The 18,114-nt window shown below is 48.9% G+C and overlaps 1 protein-coding gene across 2 annotated transcripts in view; it reads right to left on the reverse strand.

The window, feature by feature from the left end:
- Positions 1 to 18,114, reverse strand: part of NRF1 (nuclear respiratory factor 1) — a 72,248-nt gene that overhangs the window by 40,619 nt on the left and 13,515 nt on the right. For both annotated transcript variants that reach the window (XM_019509674.1, XM_019509675.1), the window contains exons 3-7: positions 14,972 to 15,086; positions 12,336 to 12,462; positions 11,106 to 11,246; positions 2,777 to 2,935; positions 1,745 to 1,942 (exon numbers count right to left, since the gene is read on the reverse strand). In XM_019509674.1, coding sequence (XP_019365219.1) covers positions 1,745 to 1,942; positions 2,777 to 2,935; positions 11,106 to 11,246; positions 12,336 to 12,462; positions 14,972 to 15,086 — 740 coding nt within the window. The remainder of the gene's footprint in view (positions 1 to 1,744; positions 1,943 to 2,776; positions 2,936 to 11,105; positions 11,247 to 12,335; positions 12,463 to 14,971; positions 15,087 to 18,114) is intronic.

Here is an 18,114-nt window from a genome sequence, read left to right on the forward strand (position 1 = left end):
GTTCAAAAGAGGATGGAGCTGGACTTCTCAGTGGCAGACGACAGAACAAGGAGCAATGGGCTCCAGTTGCAGCAAGGGAAGTTTAGGTTGGATATTAGAAAAAACTCTCTTATTAGGAGCAGGGGAAACCGCTGGAACAGGTTGCCCAGAGAGGTGGTGGACTCTACATCCTTAGAGGTTTTTAAGGCCTGGCTCAACAAAGCCTTGGCTGGGATGAGATAGTTGGGGCTGGTCCTGCTTGGAGCAGGTGGTTGGACTAGATGTGACCTCCTGAGCTCCCTTCACACCCTCATTTTCTGAAAGAAAATGAGGTCTGTTTCTCAGGGATTCCCTCCTTCCCTGCCTAGTCCCAAATTCACAGAAAATTACCAGGGGTCACAGTGGGCCAGCTCACAACAACACAATGGGCCAGCCCCTTTCTGGAAGGGGGTTGGTGAGATGTGGTCAGTCTCCATTCAAAATCTGATATGGATTCAAAAATACCAGGGAGGCCCTCTATCTGGGATCTCTTGAACATATTTTAACAACCTTTTACAGAAGCAGGCCATGGCTGCTGCGGTCCCCCTGCTTTACCCATGGTAGGCTTGGGTGTTATAGTTTGTGTTGGGTTAGGGTTGACAGTAGTTTTACTAGGAAGTTTGATTATGGATTTGCATAGGGTAGGGCAGGGGGTTGGACTAGATGTGACCTCTGGAGGTCCCTTCCGGCCCTACTTCTCTATGATTCTCTGATATCTCATTTTCACAGTTGTCAGCAGAGCTACCAAAACAAAGGTTAACCACCGTGAAGCCTGATGAGATCAAAAATGATCTATTATTTCAACCACTAGTAGAGCGTACACAAAGAAACTAGAGGAGTATTTGCCAGCTGTTGCCCCTCTTTCCCTATGTTTTGCATGTACAATACAGATCTATACTATGTAGTGCGAAGCTCAGGGTAGGAAGCCTGACCAGTTTTAGAGCTTTGTGGCTCAGCAAAGGGAAAGGTTGAAGTTGACTGTGAGAGCAGGGCACTGGACCTAAGGCCCCTTGGTATCCCTTGTAGTTCTATGCAACTTAGCTTTGGTAGCTGTAGTACGTGGAGCCTTTGGAGAGTACTGCTGTAAAGTCCATGAAATCACCTAAATTACGGTGCAGGTAACCCCATCTTGGTTTACTGCATGGCTCAGATGGATGCGTGTCCAATGACCATCCAAAAGAGTTATGTTTGTGTACCACAATATTGAAAGTCACTGGGTAGGACTGGAAAGCCAAGGAAGGCAAGGTAACTGCTAGGGTCTAGGAGAATTGAGACTGGTGTTGCAGTTTAAAACTTACTAGCAATCTGGGGCCCCAAAGGGAACAGTGCTGGGTATGATAGGCACCCAGAGTAGGAGGATGGCCCAGGTGTTAGGGTACTGGCCTGGGCTGTGGAAGATCTGGGTTCAATTCAGTGATCTACCACAACTATCCCGTGTGACCCTGGGCAAGTTCTTTTGTCTTGCTGAGCCTTGGTTTCTCCTCTTTAAAATGGGGGATGAAATCACTTCCCTACCTTACAGAGACATCATGAACACACAGACATTAGACAGAGACATTCATGTATAATAGAAACGGGAGCCTATAGAAGTGTCTAAGATGCCTAAAACAGACTCAAGATTCCTGAAAAATGAATGTTCAGTCAACAGACAAAGCAATGTCATTAAAAACTCCCATCATACATGAGGCTCAGTGTGGAACTAAGGCTGCCGGAGGGCTCTGCTCACCTGGATAAGGGAGACGGTGCCGTCAGGATTACTGAATGTCTGTACCACAGTCTGTGATGGTACCAGATGTGCTATGCTGTGGGTGGCTGTTGTCTGCTGCTGCGTCTGCTGATCCTCAAAGGCATAAAGTAAGTCCTCACGCCCATGCTGCTTATAGCAGTTCTTCACAATAGTTCGCAACGCCTGGGTCCAGGACACCTGTCAAGAAGGAGGGAAAATTGAGAGTCGGTGCAGGTAGGCCTTTCACAAACATTCAGCAGTTGCCCCCTGAACTGCTTCCTCTGGCATCAGAGCCAGGGAAAGCATCAACCCGTGCAGGGATTTAATCCTACAGCTCCCACCATTCTTTAATGCCCCACATGGTAAATGGATATGGCTTCACTCCTCTATCCCCATGCAATGCTCTCTGGCACAGTTGAAGTGCGCACCTTTTCCAGTCTCTTTTCCTTCACTTTTCTACATGCCATTGCATCGTGTGCAGAAAGGGCTTGGGGGGGGGGGCACATCCTTTGCTGCCTGTCTCTCAGACCAGGACCCATGCTCCCTGGTAGCTGAGTTGTGTGGAGAGAGCAGACCCAAAGCTTAGGCCAGGGCTCTGCTTCTTTAGCCATATGCACAGGCTGCTGCCGCCATATTAGCTGGATTGGGGGATAACACCACAGAAGCAGAGAGGAGTGGTGGACCTCAAAAGAGCAAATTAGCAGCAGGCAACCACAGCCAATCCAAAGCAGTGGCTCTTTTCCTACCTTTACTGTATCAGGTCCCTTCCCCTGGACTAGTTTGGGGCCAACCCACTTGGGTGTAAAGTAATGACAAATCAAGAGAGGCAGAGCGAATGGCTGACACCTGAGATTGAAGACCAGCCAAAATGTGGACAGGAGAAAGACCAATGCAGTGAGATCTGGGCACAGACATTTAACCTGAACATGGAACAAGGAAAAATTATGACATTGCTGTTCTCACACACAAGAAGGGTCCTGGTGTAAGGGAATGTGCTTGGGGTCACCAGCAACTGTACAGGGGGCCACGTACCCTCTGTTTCTGTTCTTCTGTGCGGACGTCACTGCGGACGTTTGCCCATGGAATATCCTCAGGCCACCAAATGGGTTTACAGCTTTCCTTCCCCCAGCCCGGCTTCCCACGCCCTGTCGAGTACTTCAGCATCTCAGGGATGAAAGCTCGCAGCTGCGCCTACAACGAAGAGCACAGGGCGTTAGAGGAGAACTGCAAATCCTGATTTCTTTGGGGGTTTCAGGTTAGCATAAAAAATGACCAGATTCTGTTTTCACCTGGAAATTACCAGACTGAAACCACTCAGTGAAATGGCTCAGAAACCCTGGAAGTGCTGAACAACTCTCTTCCTACCTCATCCAAAGTGTTAGCTGAAACACTGTATTAGCAGACACTGGGATGGTGACAAAAGTAAGTCAGCCAACTACAGCAGTAAAAAGAAGCACACCATATATTAATACAATGTTAACCTTCAATTCCTGATGTGAGGGAAAGCAGTTAAAGTAAGGGCCAAAGCTCTACGAGGCACTGAAATTCAGCTGGGATATATGTGAGGCACTTGCATTTTACAGGGAAGTCTCAAGGAGAACAGACTTTCAATGCACAGCTCCAGTTAAGAAATTTGGCTTTTTCTGTGCTCCAATAATATAAACAGATCTTACTGGATTTTTCACAGGAAATAAGACTCTTGTCTTATCAGAGAGAAGGCGGGCCAGCCTGACCGACACGTTCCTAAAAAAGCTATGGGAAGTGTAAAGAGTGAAACGGCTCCGTTGGAACAAGAGTGCTAGTGCGATGAGACAGTCTTTTAGGACCAGAGAACAGGCCTATTAGCAAGAAATACTACTGTGAAATGCTGTTAGCATGGAGGTGAATGCTGCATATGGAGCTGTGCGTCTTATGCCCTGCTCATTGCTGTTCGTAGTGCAGCTCCCAATAGCGGGGTGGGATCCCACACTGCCAGGAGCTGCACAAGCACAACACAAAAGGCCTCCTTTTCCAAGGAGCTGACCATCTAATACTCACCATCACCAAGGTATAGCAGCACCAGAGGGTTTAAAGAGAAACAAGTTACATAAAGATAAAATTGCATCTACCTCCTAACCTCTCACCCCCAACTGCTAGTGGCTCTGTTGGAAACCAGTTGAACTGTATTCTCTGGGTTTACTGCTGCCCCCAGAATTGCTTGCTGTGACCACCACCTCCATCGCTTAATTGCTTATGATCCTCCCGTTGCGGTTACACAAGGCTGCAGTGCAAGGCAGCTCAGGTAACAGGGATCAATTGCCTCTGGTTACAACCGCGATGAGTGCAAGTGAGCAGGGAGCAGACAGCCCCCAAACAGGCTTAATTTTTTACCACGGAGATGCTGGCTTTTGCTCACGCAAGGCCACATGCACCAGCCCAGATCTCAGGTGCTTCAGCACCAAACCCCAAGCTGACAGGATGGGGGGACACCTGGAAAAAAAAATTAACTGACTGGTAAAGTCCTTATCTTACACAAATGCATCTCAAAGTTACTCATGGCTGCATGCAACACCCTTTCACAGCACCCTGTATCAGACACCAGAAAAAAGAGGGGGAATACGCCTAACAGGATGGTGGGGACGCTCCTCGTGGACTTGGCATAAAGCTAAGATCACCATTGGAGGCCTCAGGATCTCGCTCAGAGACCACCTGAACTTCAGCTCCTCAAATTGACTTTTATTAGTAGATGTTTTGGATTGGGAATCCAGAAAAAAGATGACAAAGATGATATGGAAATACAAATACTAAGCCAGTCCTAGGCCAAGACATCACGAACAAGGGTAGAAAGCTAGATCACCACCTCGCTGCTCTGTGCACCCCCCAAGCTGTTTCAGGGAAGGAAGGAGATCCCAAATGTTAAATTATGCCCAACAGCAGTAACTGTACCTATATTTCTATAGCTTTTTTCCTCTGAGATCTGGAAGTAAGCACTGCCCACAGCAGAAATGGGGAGACTGAGGCCAGGAAAGGAATTTGGCTGCCTGGTACAAAAAGAGTTAAATGGCTCCTTCAGAGAGTGCCTAGCTGCAAGCTGTGTTCCTTGTTAACAGATGGATTAATTACTAGTCCTCGGGAGTTCAGAGGCTCAAGCTACTCAAGGCGCTTGTTAAGAAGGGTTCGCTTGTAATCCACCGGGGAGACAATCAGCAGCAGCGACAGAGGCATTGCAACCTGCTCGAGTACAGGACCTCTCTAATTAGCATCACAAGGGCTGCCCCTCAGCTGGCCTACTCACAAAGGTCACGAAGTGCAGGCTGCAGCACACAGACAAGGGCCCCGGATCTCCCCGCGTGCAGCGCACAGGTGGGAATCTGCCCTGGGTGCCCTGGGGTGGGCACCCAGCTCCTCACCGGCCCCATCCAAGACTGACCAACTCCAGTGAAGTCTCATCGCTTCTAAACATAAAGATTTGTTCTGAATTTCTGTCACTCAGAAGGGATCTTGGTGAGCCAAAGTGCAAGGTGTACGTGAGGCACCGTGAAGGTTTTTTGATGCCTCGGCTAGAGCAGCCTTTTAAGGAGAAGGGTTGAGATGAACCTGGGAAGATAATGAGTTAATCCTCATCACAGCCACCTTTAGTGACCAACACCCCAAAGTGCACTCTGTTAGAGTCCCCAAAAGTCAAAGGGAATAAGGAACTGCACAAGATGCAGCTAACACCGGTCAGGCCTAAACTTATGGTTTGTAGAGAAAGCAGTTCCCAGAGCAGAGCGCCTGCTAATAATAGCCTTGCGGTGGCTTGCACAAATTCAGGGCTGAGGATCCTCCAAAGGAGACTACCACCCAAATGCAATGGGCATGGGGGAAGCCGAGTACACAAGAGGTGAAGCAGTAGCCACAGTAGCCCCAGAACGGTGAGACTGCATCTGTCCACCTCGCCTAAATAGTGGGAAAACGCTGTTCTGCAGTAGCAAATTTTAGACTGAACAGTCCCGTGCTAAAAGAAATCTTGATTAATTTTTTATCCAAAATGAGGCAGCTGTCTACATACCAACAAACTCATCATCACAAATATCCTTTCTATTAAGCTCATGTAGCTTTTGCTGCACCTTCATTCATTCTTCATTCTTGCCCATGACAGGTCAGGGCAAGAGACGGCTTTGCAGATTTAATAATCTGCTGAAGCAACTGTGAAATCTAGGGCCCTAACTAACGGGTCTCAGTGGAAGCCAAAGACACTCAAGACCTGGCTCTTGAGGTGCTGGGGAAATAGAGCAGGTTTGTACCTGCGCGACTGGAGTCAAGCCTGGCTCCAACAGCATGGTTTCTTCTAACAGCACTGAAAGGCTTTTTGGGAATTCACCATGTACAAGTGGTCCAATCACAACCTTTTCTTAGCACTGCTGCCCCAGTCCTTTGAAGTCCTTTTTCTCTGGCATTACATTATATCCTCTCCTCTCCACCATCACCACAGGCCTTGGTCAAGTGAAAAAGCAGCATATTAGAGGTGTTGACTCACTGCCCAGACTCCTATGCATCCTCCAGCCAAGAGAGCATCAAAGTGATCACTGCTGCTCAGAGATCCCTAGACTGCATTAGATCCCATGGCATCCGGGACTGCCAAGAGAGTCTGGAAACCCTCCAAAAGCTGCATGTGGCAGCTCCATCCTAGAAGGGTGCTGTGAAGGAGGTACAAGCACCTGCGCCAAATGAAGGAGCTGATGGAGGCAGCTTTCTGCACCCTGCAGTGCACTGTTAAAGATTGGCTCCAAATCTGCCCCCCAATCAAGCTCTCACCAGGACTAGCTAACTCTGCTTCCCCAGAGCAGCTTAGCACTGAAGGATTTGGGTCTGGGGCTCAGCTGCTGACCCACAAGAAACAAATCACTGTGAACGAGTTTGGGGGGCTGGGTCCATCCTTGCCTGCAAGTCCTATGAAAGTGTTTGAACAAAGAAATGGAAGTTCAGTGAAAGGACAAATCCTGCCCTTGGGGCCTTGTTACACCTTATGCCTTGTGAGCTGTGCAACTGTTGACTGGCTGAAAGTTTGTAGCAGTCACACTTCCAACTTCAGCAGCACATCTATGGGGAGCGGACACACCTTAACAAAACAGGTCCAGGGTGGTGCAGACCAAGGGGTAACCCTGCCCTGGGGTGGTGTAACTTTGAGCCACATAACAAGTGCTTTAAGGAACTTTAAGGTGTTAATGTGTGAACCATGAAGGGGTTAACAGCTCCAGGAGCCACCCAAAATTACTGTGCAATAAGACCCTCAAAAAAGTGAAAGCAACTTGCAGCAGACTCCATGGTTTCTGTTGGCATAGGTAGAACAGGACCTTAGGTGCTACTAAACCTCATTCACCAAAAAACATTTTGCTAGTAGACAGCAGGTCTGCCACTGGGCTCAGCCCATAGTCAAAATGCACAGTGAGCGCAAAGGAAGAGGTTCCCCTGAGTAAAGGCATCAGGAACAACTCTGCTGCAGTGAGTTTACCACGCACAGCACAGGTGGGCAGCACTCTCCCTCTGCAAATCCATAGAAACATGCTGCACTCAGGCTAGAGAAGGCTTTATTTCCCCCAAGGCCCCCAAAGAAGCAGGGCAATTAACAGGAGGAGAGTCATTTTCATCTCCTCTTCAGTGAGCTAAACCTAATGCCTCTAACACCTGTCTGAGGCTACCTGCAGCTGTTCAAAGCCAAGGCTTCATTTTTCCATTGACATACCCCTTAATTGCCCTGCCCTGTTTGTGTGTTTGAGTATTTCTACTGGGCTTTGTATATTCCAGGCACAAAACAGAAAGGGTTGAAAAAGCCAGATTTGGCCAGCTAAGAAGGGGAACATCCGGAAAAGAATGTGTAGAACCCTGGAAAAATCAAAATCATCAGCTGGGAACTGGAAAGTCTTGTATCTGCCCAGCTGGGAGACTTCTACAGCTACGCAAGACACTGCATTATTTGCACTGGTTCAGGTGCTAGTGGCCTTTTTGGGTGCTAGTGCATTATTTGCACTGGTTTGGGTGCTAGTGGCCTTTTTGGGTGCTAGTGCATTATTTGCACTGGTTTGGGTGCCAGTGGGCTCTTCCGTTCTTCCACGTGAATGCAGAACCCTGAACTCGGGTGTTTGTAGAGCCCTGGGGCTTGACACTTCACATATTTATAAACCTCTGAGAAATGACTGAAAATCGTGTGCCTACTGATTGAGAATCTCAGCTCCCTGCACTGCCAGAGTGCTACCTAGGTTTTACTGACACAAACATTTCCTTCTCTTAGCCCTGAAGATGTGTTCAGCTCCAGGATCAGGAGTCTACAATCAACAAACCTTTCACTTCCGCTCCAAATGCAGTCTCTCTGTTACTGTTACCCAAATAAGGCGCCTTAAAGGGCAAAAAGAGATCGGCTGAATTTTCAGATACCACGGCAAGTCAGGAGCCACGGTAGTGAGAATCGTTATTGCTGTAATACTTCGCCCAGGTCCAGCCCTCTCCTATCCAAGGCTCTCAAAGAATTCTCCATTTACAAAGCCACCCCCATTTTGCAGATGAGGAAGTTGAGAAGTGGTAAAGTGACCTCCCACCTCAGGTCTGATGATTGGGGTTTTATGTAAAATAAATAGGGAGTCTGTCCAGTGCCTGAGAGAAACACTAGCCTGGCTGAAGAGTTACTTGATTGTTCTCAATAAAAAGCACCACTTCTGCAAGAAATGCCTTCCTAATTAGACCCTTTCTTTACTGCTGGGCACCTCACTAGGTCTCAAAATGAAAGGCCTCCTACAGTACTTCATGGCTGCATCAGCAGTTTGCAACTTTACTAAGAATGCTGCTGTGGTAGGAAGCCCTGGTTCAAATACTCTGTGGGGTTCAGAGGTTGGGGAAGTCCAACACAGAGCAGGCTTGGGCCAGCCAGTCCCTCTGCCACCCTGTTCATTCTCAGAGCACTTGGCAGCATGCACCTTCCCCGTTGGGGTTCGGTCCCCACTGGGCTGGGTGCTGCCTCAGCCCTCCAGGGCCAGGAAGGGCTCAGTCAGTTGTTCATTCCCCTCATCCAAAAGCAATCTGGTTCTAGAGCAGGTGTTCCCAAAAGGGTGGCCCGTATGCCAAATGTGGCTTGTGAGCTCCTTGGATGCAGCCTGCCACCCAGGACTGCCCTGGTGAAATGGCCCTTCGGGGCAAAATTTCAGAAACTGTTCTAGTCAATGGAGAAAGTGGAGCTTCTTTAGGAAGCTAAGAGACCTAACGAATCTGTGAAGGTAACTTTTCCAGGACTCCGATTGCCACCTTTCACCCTGGCAGTGAAGGAACCCCAAGCTGGAAAAATAGAAAAAGGAAGATCCAGGACTCAACCTCATATGGAAACTATAGATCAACACAACCCCCAGAGCCACCAGACTGCACGAAAAGTTCATGTCTTGAAATGCAGAATTTCCTGAACAGCTGACAGCTGAGTCCAAGGTTTGGACCCCAGAAGACACCAAACTGCTTCCATTCTTGATCTATCCCAAGAAGGTATTTCTTCCTTTAATAAAAGGTAACACTCAAGAGTGGAGGGGCTGCAGCCATGGGCCAGAGGGGAAATGCTTAAAGAGCCCTTGATGTTACTTGTCGCATTTCCAACACTGTCATAAAAATGAAAGATTTCTGTGCAGTGAAGCCAGCAGAGGAGATTCTGAGGATGAAAACTGGTTATTTTTAGGTGCAGGCCACACTAACAGCCAGGTGGTTACTAGTCAAAACCCTGCTTTTTACCAGCTGTGAATATGCATGGACATACATTCTGCACCTTCCAGGTAACAAGAAGTCTCTTAAATTTGTTAACAGGTCACAGGAACTGTGCAGTTGCCTTGGGAGTGAACCTCACCTTTGCCTTCTCACCGGTCCTTTCCCTCCATCCCACTAGCATCATCGCTATCTTCCATGTTCCTCCCTCATTCTCATCACTGCTGGCACCTGAACCTTCCAGCCTACAGCTCCTGCCCATAAGAGACCAGCTGCCTCCCTCCCCACAAACACTCTCCGTATCAAGCACTTCTTTTCTTCAAACCCTTAATTTCCTCTTGCTACTCCCAAATCCCAAAGGTGGAGGCTACATGCAGAGATCAGGTAAAATGCTCTAATATATTAGCTATCAAATGTCTCTTTGCCCCCTTGCTTTCTTCCTGTGGCACAACACAAGGCTTGGTTGTTTGTTATCAGGTGCTCTGTGGCCATGATGTGCAGAAAGGGGCAGAGGGGATACTCACATGGGCCCATTTGGACACGTGTGTGTTAGATGGGCGCCTACAATCGTAGGGAGCCGGGCTTGTTGACCCCAGAGTCACTCCTATCCCTCTCTTCCTAACTTAAGGGACCCAGTGAGGCCAGGCAACACTGGCCTCGCACTTCATGCACAAGTGCTTTGGGAGATGCGAAGCAAAGCTGCCTGGGAACAGCACTCCTTCAAAGACAAACCGTAGCTATGGAGGAAGGAGGTGCCTGGTGTCTCCTGTGCTCTGCAGAGATGAGCCCTCCCTGCTCCATCATGAGACTCCCTGGATGCAGCTCACCACCCACTCTCACTCCATCCCCTCAACCTTGTGCTCTTGGAGTTCCTCTCTCCTCCCTGCCAACACTCAGATTTGTTTGGATGCATCAAACAGCCAAGACGAGCATGTGCAGAGCCTCTCGCTCACCTCCTCACAGCATTAATCCTTCCCATTCCTGCCACCCCCAGGGACCGGAGCGAGGACATTTATATACAAAGCTGCCCTGATCCCTCCCTTCCCAGGGGACCTTTCCCTTCAAATCCCCCTGCCCATTTTTCTCAGGGATAGGGAGATTTCATGCCAGTGCATGTCTGTTCAGAGACGGGCTGGGCCAGGAGAGGGTGCGGTATCCCCTGCCCACCCAGGACAGATGACTCGTTGCAACCACCAGGTACAAGCAAGCTGCCCCTGCCTCTGAGATGAGAAAATGGGGCTGGTCCTGGAATATCGCTATCAGCAAGCTTCCCTCCACTCCAAGCCACAGCCTCAGGGACAGAGAGAAAGGTGGCACAAGACAACGTGCATGGCTTAGCTCCCATTTTGGTTTGCCTCAGGCACCTGTCTGGATATTAGCACCCACAGGTGCGGCACCTAGGGCTGCATCATTCACAGACGGGTGGCAGGCCACCACTGACCCAAAGGAAAAGGGCAAGGGGATTCTCAAGAGTTGTAAGGTTTCATGCAGGAAATAACCCATGATAAAGCTTCATGTCTAACCAAGGCCCCTCAAGTCTTGCTGGAGAGGCAGAAGCAAAGCCTCCCTCGGGACACACAGAACCTGTGCTGCCAAAGCCAACAGGGTCTGAGCACAGCCTGCAAAACTCCGTTGCTGCTTCCAAGTTTCCATTGCCCCAGTCGCTCACCTGGGTCATCTTGTCCACAGAGACAGGGATCCCATCAATGGTTAGGGGGGGCAGCTCTGAGTTAACCTCTTGTGGCGCAGGTGCGTGTTCTGCTAGTGCTGACTCCAGGTCTTCCAGGATCATGCTCTTGTACTTGCGCACCTGCGGGGAATCATTAGGCTCCGATAAACAAGGTAAAGAGCAACAGGAGAGGCCAGGGTGCTAGGTAACGGGAGGCGGGCCCCCGTGCCTTCCCCAAGATGCCACAAACAATGCCCCAGCTTGCAGGTAAAAATACCCATCGGCCCTGAAGACTAGAGAGCGGAGCTGTGGCGAAGAGATGATGAAACTGCAAGTAACACCAGCAAACAGAGGGAGCAAGAGATTCAGAGAAAAGTTTGGGAAAAATACTGTTTTCCTCCCACCGCAAGGCTGAGAGGCTGGATGGAACCACAGTATCACAGAAAATGAAGGTTGGAAGGGCCCTCAGGAGACCATCTACTCCAATGCCCTGCTCCAAGCAGGACCAGCCCCAACTACATCATCCCAGCCAAGCCTTTGTTTACCCAGGTCTTCAAAACCTCCAAGGATGGAGACTCTATCACTTCTCTGGGTAGCATCTTCCAGTGCTTTATCACTAACCTGAGAAAGCTTTTTTCCCCAATATCAACTTGAGCAATGGTCTCAAGTCAAAGAAAAGGAAGTTTAAGTTGGATACTAGGAAAAACTCTCTTACTAGGAGAATGGTGAAGCACTAGAACGGGTCACCTAGAGAGGTGATGTAGTCTCCATCGTTGGAGGTTTTTAAGGCCTGGCTTAACAAAGCCCTGGCTGGGATGATGCAGTTGGGGGTGGTCCTGCTTTGAGCAGGGGGGACTGGACTAGATGCAACCTCCTGAGGTCCCTTCCAGCCCTTGTTTTCTATGAGTCTATGAACAAATGCAAAGGGCTCCCTTTTACCCATCAACCTCTCCAGTTAACAGATAGTGATGCCATATTGGAGACTTGCAGAATGTGTGTGTATTTTATACCTCTAGTTCCCAGCTCTTCACATGTAGCAGCTTTGGGGTATCAAACTATTTGCTGGTGATGGTGCTGGCCAGTATCAAACTATCTTTCCGGCTCAGATTTGAATCTGTCCCCAGTGGATTGGAATATCTCAAACTCGAAGCTGAGACCACCAGCTGGTTCTGAGCAGAACTGCAAGGCAGGAGCAATGAGCTGCTTAGCTCCCTTCCCACTGAGACCTACCACATTCTCCAATGGTGCAGCGCCGAACACTTTAAAAACAGGGTTGGGTTTGGAGGGTGAGATGCAAAGGACGATGGCCTGCTGCCCCACTCGGGTGGTGTATTCATCTAGCGTGGCACGGAGCTTCCTGAAACAGGGAGGGGAACAGAAAGCAATGAGTACAATAGCTCATTCCATCCACTGCCCTTTGAGATACCAATGTTGCTTCCCAACACTGTCTAGTCACAAAGCTCAGGGGAGAGGGGGAAGAGGAAGTCTTTCCTCTGCTTCTGCAGGTGCAAAAGCTGCATGTGGAGCTCCTACATAAGTTAAGGAAATACTTTCAGAAAATTGTTAGTATAGAAATAAGTGTGCATTGCTCAACAGTCACGTTAAGGGGAGAGAGGATTCACCAAATGAGATCAAACCTCTGGGCTCAGTACAATTAGGATCTAGCTGCTGATTTTGGAAGAGACCAGAAGAACCACGCTGGAGCACAATGTCTCCTGACTACAGCATTGAATTAATGGGGACAGCACTGACACATGTGACAGGTGCAAGATCACATGGACAGGACCTGCCCTGCTGCAGATGCACTGGACTGCGCTCCTGCCCCGAACCAGAACCAGAGTTCATCAGCAAGCGAGAATCAGAAACACTGCAGCATATGGCCAGAGGAAACCTGCATATGCAGCCCTGTTACATCAGGGAGTCCCTGGGAATGGTCCCTCTCAGGGACCTCCTTATCATTTATTTCCTCTTATAACACGTCAGCAATGCAAGAGAATAACAAGGAAATGGCAGGGCCTTTGCTAAAGCAGATTATGGAAAGTGTATGCAACAAGTGGCAGGGGTAGCTCTCCCCGTGTGAGCTGCTGCTGCACGTGGTATTAAACCAGGCACTTCTGAGCCACTGGCCAACAGCGACTATATTGCTGAGTAGCGTCGCTGGATGACACCAGCTCTGCAGCAACTCCAGTGTCAGAGGCTCTAACCAGCTCTCATCTGGCTCACATAAGTGGCTTGAACATCAGAACAAATGTTGCATTATTCTGACTAAACAGCAAAAGTCTTCTAATGAGTTTAACAGTCAGACAACAGGAAACCAGAATGCTTGGCCAATGTGTTACCCAAGTCATTTGCAGTGGAGCAGAGAGGGAAGGGATAAAGGACATGTCACTTTGAAAATGCATGCTGCTACCCTCCAAAAGGGGAGAGGATTTGCTCTTAGAAATCTCTCAGTGCCCAGGGCTGTGTTGTCAGGGCCCAGGAGGAGGAGGAAAACCAAAATGAACCCTGCCAGCTACTTCAGATGCACATTATTTAATAATAAATATTAACTCTGCTCTCCCCTTTCTGTCTGGTCACATACAAGCTCAATCATGTGACTCAGCAGACGACTAAGCAGAGGTTAAACAAAACTAACTGTCACTCACCTACCTCTGAAAACTTACAAACTAGGAGGACGAAAAACAGGGGAGAGGAACCCAGATACTAGCTGTTTTATGGCAAAAAAGGGGGAAGGAAACCATTGAGACCACTCAAAAAAGCTTTCATAAAAGGCTGGGGGGGAAAAAGAAAATTGCTGCATGGGAAGCGATTCGAGATTTGGAAGAATTCTGGGTAATGGCTTGTCCTGATTTTTCCACCACTGAACTTTGCAAGATCCTGGAAAATGAGGACTTATTTTAATTTGCCAGCCGGCAGATCAATGGCATTGGAGATCCTTTCAAACACGGCCGGCAAAGCGGTTCCACCCTGGCCAGGTCCAGACCCACCTCTAGAGGCAGAGCAAGCAGTGTCAGGGAGCAATGACAGGGGAGGGAGGTTACCGCAGCAATCACTCCCCACCCCACCCAACCAAAACACGTTCCTAACAGGGCTCTGTCCATGGATTTCGGCAGTGGGCCCTGCCACCTATTTGCTCTGCTCTCAAATTCCTGGCCTATGCAGCTCCTGGAGATGCCAGATGCCACAGCTCCATGGGCCAGATGTTTAAAACAACTGTTTTAAAGGGTTAGATAAGTTTTTTGGCCCGCAGTGCAGCAGGCCCCATAGTTTCCAAAGCTGCTTCAGCTTCCGACCAAGAAACTTCCCCTCCCCCAAGGCTGCAGTGCTGGCAATATCACTTTTCAGCATGGGAGTCAAAGGGCTGTGGCAGGCTCTATTGGATGAGGGAGGGCAGGTACGGATGCAAAGGAAGCCGGGAGGGCTTCCAAGGGAGTCACAGCTCATAACACAGTACAAATCTTGGTTATGAAGGCATTGGGGCAATAGGAAGAAGTTCTTTCTGCTACCTGGAGCTGGGGCATGGCAACTCCAGGGGTTTTCAAGATAACCATTACTAGATCCATTAAGAATTCAAGTGGAAAAAAGCTCAGAGTGACACTGACTGAATGCGTGAGCAGGGAGGAATAGAAATGAATCGTGCATGCCACCAGAACAGCCCCTCCAGCCCCCGGGGGCCATGCTGGCATAGCCGAGACACAAGAGCTGCAACTGGAGCCATTTATGCAAAGGGAACGCAGCCCTCAAGTTCCAGGAAGGTTGCCAAGTAGGTCCTCAGCTTTGAGCAACCCATGGTCTCGTGAGCAGCAGCCAGGCACTGGGACACAGAGGTGGACGTGGCCAGCAGCTGTGGGAGGAGAGGGACTTACCGCAGCAAGCGCGTCTGCTGCCTCTTGCGGATGGACGGGTTGGACTCAAAAACGTGAGGCCGTTTTCGTTTTTTACCCGTTGCCACGGCGGCAGCAGCTGCCATCCCCACTGGGCCTGCAGACAAATGACAAAGGCCCAACGAGAGCAGAGTTTATTACCTGGACAAGGGGGAACAGACCATTACACCAGCTGGACCAGGGCTGAAGGGCTCGCCCCATCCACCTCCCATCCATGGCAAGAGCAAAGAAACCGGAACCGCTTACAAAGCTCTCACAAAGCAGTGAGATCTCCCCCCGTCTTGGATCAGAGCATTTCAACCAATGCCACCCAGGCCAGCAGGCCACAAGCAGCACCATACCTAGACTCCTGGCAGTCCCAGGCATACTTTTAGTATTGGACCCCCCTTTGCCAGAAATAATGATAATAATTATCGGACAATGGAAAGAAATTACCATTTTTGGGCCCTCTTTCTGTCCAGTTCCTGGGCAGCCACCTGGTTCGCCCATGCCTGTGTCTGGTCCTGGCCGCAAGTTGGACCTCAGGTGAAAGTTGCCTAGATGTATTTCACAGGCCTCTCCTAATGACATAATTGGCATCTGGGGTTGATTGCCTCTTTCTACCCAATGCAAACGAAACAAACCCTGCACAAGGGTTTAAATCCAGGAGAATCACTAAGGAGTGGAAAAAATACTGGATTTCTCCTCCTCCAAGGCCAAGGAAGAAAGGAAACCCCCAGCTTAAAGAAGCCTTTTCTACCTTAAACCTTCGGAATTTAAATGCAGGTTCTTTGATTTCTCTGGGTCAGAGGTGGCTTGAGAGGCCATGTCACAAGCCCTTGTACCAATGTCTTTAACCTAAGTCCCTGCATGTAGATCTTTGACAGCCATACCTATTGCTACATGGGTGATGCATGTCAAGTGGCTCTGTACAGACTATGTGGAAACTACCAGGCAACATCCCTATGGCACAAACACCTGCTGCTGCTACTGCCAACATGACTGGGGAAGGCACTATGAACCATAAAATCCTCCAATGTCCCACAACTATCAGGACAGAAGTGATCTCTGATAGGGGGACCCCATGCTGCCAGGGAACAGCGATGTCCCTGATGGATCTGTAGAGCAGCAAGGAATGCAGCAATCACAGGGTTAAAACAAATCAAACCCCCTATCATCAAATTCCAGACACTGATGTTATACAGCAAACAGCTCTGCTCTCTGACTGCTGAGCTGAGGGGCAGGGGCAGTCGATGCTCCTGTTAACATCCTGAAGGTATCAGAACAGAGCTCAACTCCAGGAAGCTCTGGATCCTGCTCCTGCTTCTGTTCCTGGATTCCTGAGCAGGAAACAACTATCCCCTGCCTCAGTTTCCACCACACAATATTTCAAAACCTATTTCATTCTTGATGGAAGACTGTTCATTTAGTAGTCTGGTGGCTAGTTGCTGCAGAAAGATTAAGCACCAGAAAAATCAAGCACTGCACCATGGTGTTTCAGTTATCTAAGATTAGCTATCTATCTCTCTAGAAGACATAGCAATCTTCGTATCTTCGAAACAGCTTCTTCCCCTGATCCAACCATGGAGGGGCTGACCTCTGCTCCAGGTATGAGGGGAGAAGGAGAAGGGCGTCTACTGCTGCTGCTGTTTTATCAGGCAGTCACTTTAAGATGGAAAGAGATGGCAACTTGGCCCTTCTAGCAGAAGAATTGCAGACACGGGGAGGCCTTTGTACTCGTGAACACTAGAATTTCATGTGATGTGCGACTCAAAGCCTGATTTACATGGGTATTGGTTGTGTGGTGATCTGATCGGGAAGGGAAGCAGTTAAGCAGAAAGAGAAACAGGGCATCTCTGGCCAGACACTAGTACTCCCAGTTTCTGTCCAGTTTCTATCCTGAATTCATAAATAATCATTGCTCTCCATTTCAGCAGACACAGGCGGCTAGTGATCAGCACCGCAGCAGCTGGCTTTTGGATCAGAGCAATTCATATTGTTATGATGCCCTCTGGTGACCACTCCTAGAATTTCACAGGGAAAACTGCTCCAGAAAATCTAACGCTGAGAAGAGAAGAAATATTTAGGGATTTTTTCTGCTTGATTTTGAATCGAGAACACACAACTGGTGGACACTGAAGACGACAGGAGGTTTCAGTGAGGGAATTACCAGCGACTTAATGTTATTAATTAATACTTAAATAGCAGTAGTGTCTATATTGAGAGAACTCAACCAGGCTGATGCTCCATTGTGTTACACCCTCAGTGATGATAAGCCAAACTACTCAGAGTGTAGGAAACCAGAAAGAAAAATGAAATAAGGCGGGTAGACTGGATTTTGAGAATATATAAAAAAAATGCAGAACTGATATCATCAAGAGTTGAGGGAGGTGATAACACAGGAGGTCCCAGACACGGGGCAAATGAGGTCACGTGGTGCCTCGATGCCAAGATGAGAAGCTCCAGCTGATTCACAAGGAGAGTCAGTGCTGGACACTGCAGAGATGGGTCACTGGTTGCTAATCTAACCAAGAAAGATTATTGGAGGGTCTACAATTTGGACAGACTTCGGAGGGCTGGGTCAAGGTGTGGATGTCAATCAGAGCAGAGAGAAGGTTGCAATAATGATGCCAGAAAATGGCTAGGGACTGGACGAGGAGGTTACTTGCTGGGACAAAGACAAAGGGTTGAGTTTTCAGTATGTGGTGAAGGAACAGCTGGATCTAGCAACATACAACAGAGGGAGTCACAGGTTAGATGGGTGCAAGCCTAGGAGGATGATGGTGTTAAATAACAGTGAATGAGGGAAGCAGAAGAGATCTGAGTCAAAATAAGGCACTTGGTTTTAGTCATCTAAAACCATCAGCCTTGGGCAGTGACCTTGGAATTGGGTCCAGTGACAATGACCGCAGTGTCACAAAAGACCGTGACTTTAGGGTGAAACAAGCAACAGAGGGAGATGATTAAAGCAGAGGTGGGCAATTGTTTTGGGCAGAGGGCCACTTACTGAGTTTCGGCAAGCCATCGAGGGCCGCATGACAAGCAGCCAGGGGCAGATAAATATTAATTTTCTAAATTTTCTAAATTTTTTAGGGGCCCTGTGGGCCAGATAGAATGGCCTGGTGGGCTGCATCTGGCCCACGGGC

This window comes from Gavialis gangeticus, unplaced genomic scaffold (assembly GCF_001723915.1).
Source record: "Gavialis gangeticus isolate Ggan-Ray unplaced genomic scaffold, GavGan_comp1, whole genome shotgun sequence".
In the NCBI taxonomy this organism is placed as follows: Eukaryota; Metazoa; Chordata; order Crocodylia; family Gavialidae; genus Gavialis; species Gavialis gangeticus.